The sequence below is a fragment of the Colobus angolensis genome, unplaced genomic scaffold (genome assembly GCF_000951035.1).
Source record: "Colobus angolensis palliatus isolate OR3802 unplaced genomic scaffold, Cang.pa_1.0 Scaffold150, whole genome shotgun sequence".
Taxonomy (NCBI): Eukaryota; Metazoa; Chordata; class Mammalia; order Primates; family Cercopithecidae; genus Colobus; species Colobus angolensis.
In genome coordinates, this window is record NW_012114600.1 from 7,272,205 (window position 1) to 7,276,011 (window position 3,807).

Here is a 3,807-nt window from a genome sequence, read left to right on the forward strand (position 1 = left end):
GCACACCAACATGGCACAAGTATACATATGTAACAAACCTGCACGTTATGCACATGTACCCTAGAACTTAAAGTATAATAAAAAAAAAAAAGAAAAAAAAAAAGTGTTGTTTTTTATGATGACCCTGTTTTTAATTGGTGATAATTTCTTGATTTGTGAAAAACATGATTACCTGTTTGTGTCTTTAGTCTTCATAGGGATATGCATTCAAGATAGAAACATCAGAACTTAAAGTATAATAAAAAAAAAAAAGAAAAAAAAAAAAGTGTTGTTTTTTATGATGACCCTGTTTTTAATTGGTGATAATTTCTTGATCTGTGAAAAACATGATTACCTGTTTGTGTCTTTAGTCTTCATAGGGATATGCATTCAAGATAGAAACATCAAAGCATAAACTGTGATGAAAATCAGTAACAAACAACACTGAATGTATATTGTGTGATCTGCTTAGTAATAGTTCTAGGCAGTTGCTAAACAAATACATCTAAATGTGTATACATATATTTAAAAGCATCTTTCATTTTATTGTGCTTTACTTTACTGATGTTTACATATATTGTGTGCTTTACAAATTGAAGATTTGTGGCAACCCTGTGACTAGCAACTCTGCTGACACCATTTCTCCAACAGCACGTGCTCACTTCAGGTCTTTGTAACATATTTTCATAATTCTCCCAATATTTCCAATTTATTATTATTGTTATACCTGTTATGGTGACCTATGATCAGTGATTTTTTGATGTTGCTCTTGTAATTGTTTTGGGACATCACAAGCCATGCTCAATAACATGGCAAACTTAATATAGACTTATGTTCTGACCTCTCTACCAATAGGTCATTGCCCCCTTCTCTCTCCCTCTCTTTGGGCCTCCCTTTTCCCTGAGACACAACAATACTGAAATCAGGCCAATTAATAACCCTACAATGGCCTCTAAGTGTTCACATGAAAAGAAGAGTGGCAGATCTTGCATTTAATATTAAAAGTTCAAAATGATTAAGCTTAGTGAGGAAGGCACGTGGAAAGCCGAGACAGGCTGAAAGCTGAGTCTCTTGTGCTGAACACTCAGCAATTTGTGAATTCAAAAGAAAAATTCTTGAAGGAAATTAAAAGTGCTACTCCAGCGAACACACGAATGATAAGAAAGCAAAAGAGCCTTATTTCTGATATGGAGAAAGTTTGAGTAGCCTCAAGCCAACCACAATATTCCCTTAAGCCAAACCGTAATCCAGAAAAAAGGCTTTAACTCTTTTCTGTTCTCTGAAGTCTGAGAGAGGTGAGGGAGCTACAGAAGAGAAGTTTTAAGTTAGCAGAGGTTAGCTCATGAAATTTAAGGAAACAAGCGGTCTCCATAAGATGAAAGTGCAAAGTGAAGTAGCAAGGGCTGATGGAGAAGCTGCAGCAAGTTCAGAACAGAAGATCTAGCTAAGATCATTCATGAAGGTGGCTGCACCAAACAATAGATTTTCATTGTAAACAAAACAGTTTTCGATTGGCAGAAGATGCCATCTAGGACTTTCGTAGCTAGAGAGGAGAACTCAATGCCTGGTTTCCAAGCTTCAAAGGACAGACTGATTCTCTTTTTAGGGTCTAATGCAGCTTCTCACTTGAGGTTAAAAGCACTGGTCATTGACCATTCTGAAAGTCCTACGTCCCTTAAGAATTATGCTAAATCTGTTCTGCCCATGCTCTATATATGGAATAACTCAACCTGGATGATAGTACGTCTGTTTACAAAAGGACTTATTGAATATTTTAAGCCCATTGCTGAGATCTAGTGCTCAGTACAAAAGATGCCTTTCAAAATATTACTGCTCATTGATAAGAGTTCAAGAGCTCTGATGGATATGTACATAGAGATTAATGTTGTTTTCAGGCTGCTAACACACCATCCATTCTGCAGCCGACAGGTAAAGGAGTAATTTTGACTTTCACATCTTCTTACTGAAGAAATAAATACATTTCTTAAGGTTATAGCTTGCCCTAAATAATGATCCCTCTGATGAATATAATCAAAGTAAATTGAAAATCTTCTGGAAAGGATTCACCTTTCTAGACGTACATTCATGATTCATGAGAGGAAGCCAAAATATCAACATTAAAATAATTTGGAAGAAGTTGACTTTTAGGGGTTCAAGACTTCAGTAGAAGAAGCAACTGTGGATGTGGTAGAAAGAGCAAGAGAACTAGAATTAAAAGTGGAGCCTGAAGATGTGACCAAATTGTTGCAATCTCATGAGAAAACTTGAACAGATGATGAGTTGCCCCTTGTGAATGAGCAAAGAAAGTGATTTCTTTAATTGAGATCTACTTCTGGTGAAGATGCTGTGAACATAGTTGAAATGACAACAAAGGATTTAGAATATTAGGCAAAGTTAGATGCTAAAGCAGTAGCAAGATTTAAGAAAACTGACTGCAACTTTGAAAGAAGTTCTACTGTGGGTAAAATGTTATCAAGCAGCATTGCATTCTACAGAGAAATCTTTCATGAATTGAAGAGTCTATCAATGTAGCAAATGTCATAGCTTTCTTATTTTGAGAAATTGCCACAGCTCCCCCCTCTCCACCTTCAGAAGCCACCACACTGGGGACTCAGCAGCAGTCAACATCAAGGCAAGACCCTTCCCCAGCCAAAAGACTACAACTCAGTGAAAACTCAAATGATCATAGCATTGCTTAGCAATAAAGGATTTTTAACTGAGGTATATATACATTGTTTTTTGTACATAATGCTACTGTATACTTAGTCTACAGTATAGGGTAAACATAACTTTTATACATGTTGAGAAGCAAAAAAACTGTGTGTGACCTGCTTTATCACAATATTCACTTTATTGCAGTAATGTAGAAGCAAACCCGAGATATCTCCAAGGTGTGCTTGTATCTACGCCCTTAAGACAGGATTGTTAAAGCTGAGGTAATACACAGTAAGATGAAAAATCCAGTTTTCTTAACCTACTTTAAAGCGTAGTGTAAGAAAGATTGCTAGGAAGAAAAATGTTTGATGTACAGAACACTAAACATTTAAACAATTATATATTTGAGGTCATCACATTTGAAAGAATTCTTTAAATTAGTTTCTTACCTTTGCAGAAGCACCAAAGAGCCACAACCAAGTACCATAAGATCAAATTCATGGTTGTGATTTGAGACCTAGAAATGGAGCATAGTCATTCTGGAGAGACAAGTCCACAAGGGCCCCTGTAACTTTGGTTTTATACCCACTCATCCCAGTGTCTGCCATCATGGGCTAGGTGTGGTAAACTTGGTGACGAGAGAGCAAAGGTAAATGTCATAGCCTGCCAAAGATAAAATCCATTTTCAGCCAGTTTAGTGCCTTACTCCTATGACATCTTCTATCTTGGACCAAATCCAGCTCATACCAAACCCAGAACATGCCTTCCTGCCGCCCTGTGCAAACAGCAAAGCCAGGAACTAAAAGCCCCAGGATTAAAAACTAAATAAGCTGAGGATACACACATTTATCTGTCCTCCATTAATCACTGCAGAAGTCTTAATACCTCAAGAAACTCAAATACTGTGATTAAATATTGTAATTGTCTTTCCCTTAACAACAAAATGTGTTTTAAACATTAACGTACTTTGAAACAAAGAACTCTTTACTTACCAATATGTTAGAGAAATGTATTGCACAAGTATAGGTATAGATGCACTAAGATGTATAAATATACAGTAATAGCTTTATAATTCAATAGGATATGTAAAACTCTAATGATATGTTTTTATTTTATAATAAGATATATAAATAAGTAGAAAATATATTAAAATGAAAACAACATAAAAAGAAT

The 3,807-nt window shown here is 35.7% G+C and overlaps 1 protein-coding gene across 1 annotated transcript in view; it reads right to left on the reverse strand.

Annotated features, from left to right (window-relative positions):
• The window catches only part of MUC19 (mucin 19, oligomeric), a 199,138-nt gene extending 195,950 nt beyond the window's left edge, over positions 1 to 3,188 (reverse strand). The window contains 1 exon segment of the mRNA XM_011936117.1: positions 3,084 to 3,188. Coding sequence (XP_011791507.1) covers positions 3,084 to 3,135 — 52 coding nt within the window. The 5' untranslated portion in view covers positions 3,136 to 3,188.
• Positions 3,189 to 3,807: the final 619 nt, after the last annotated feature.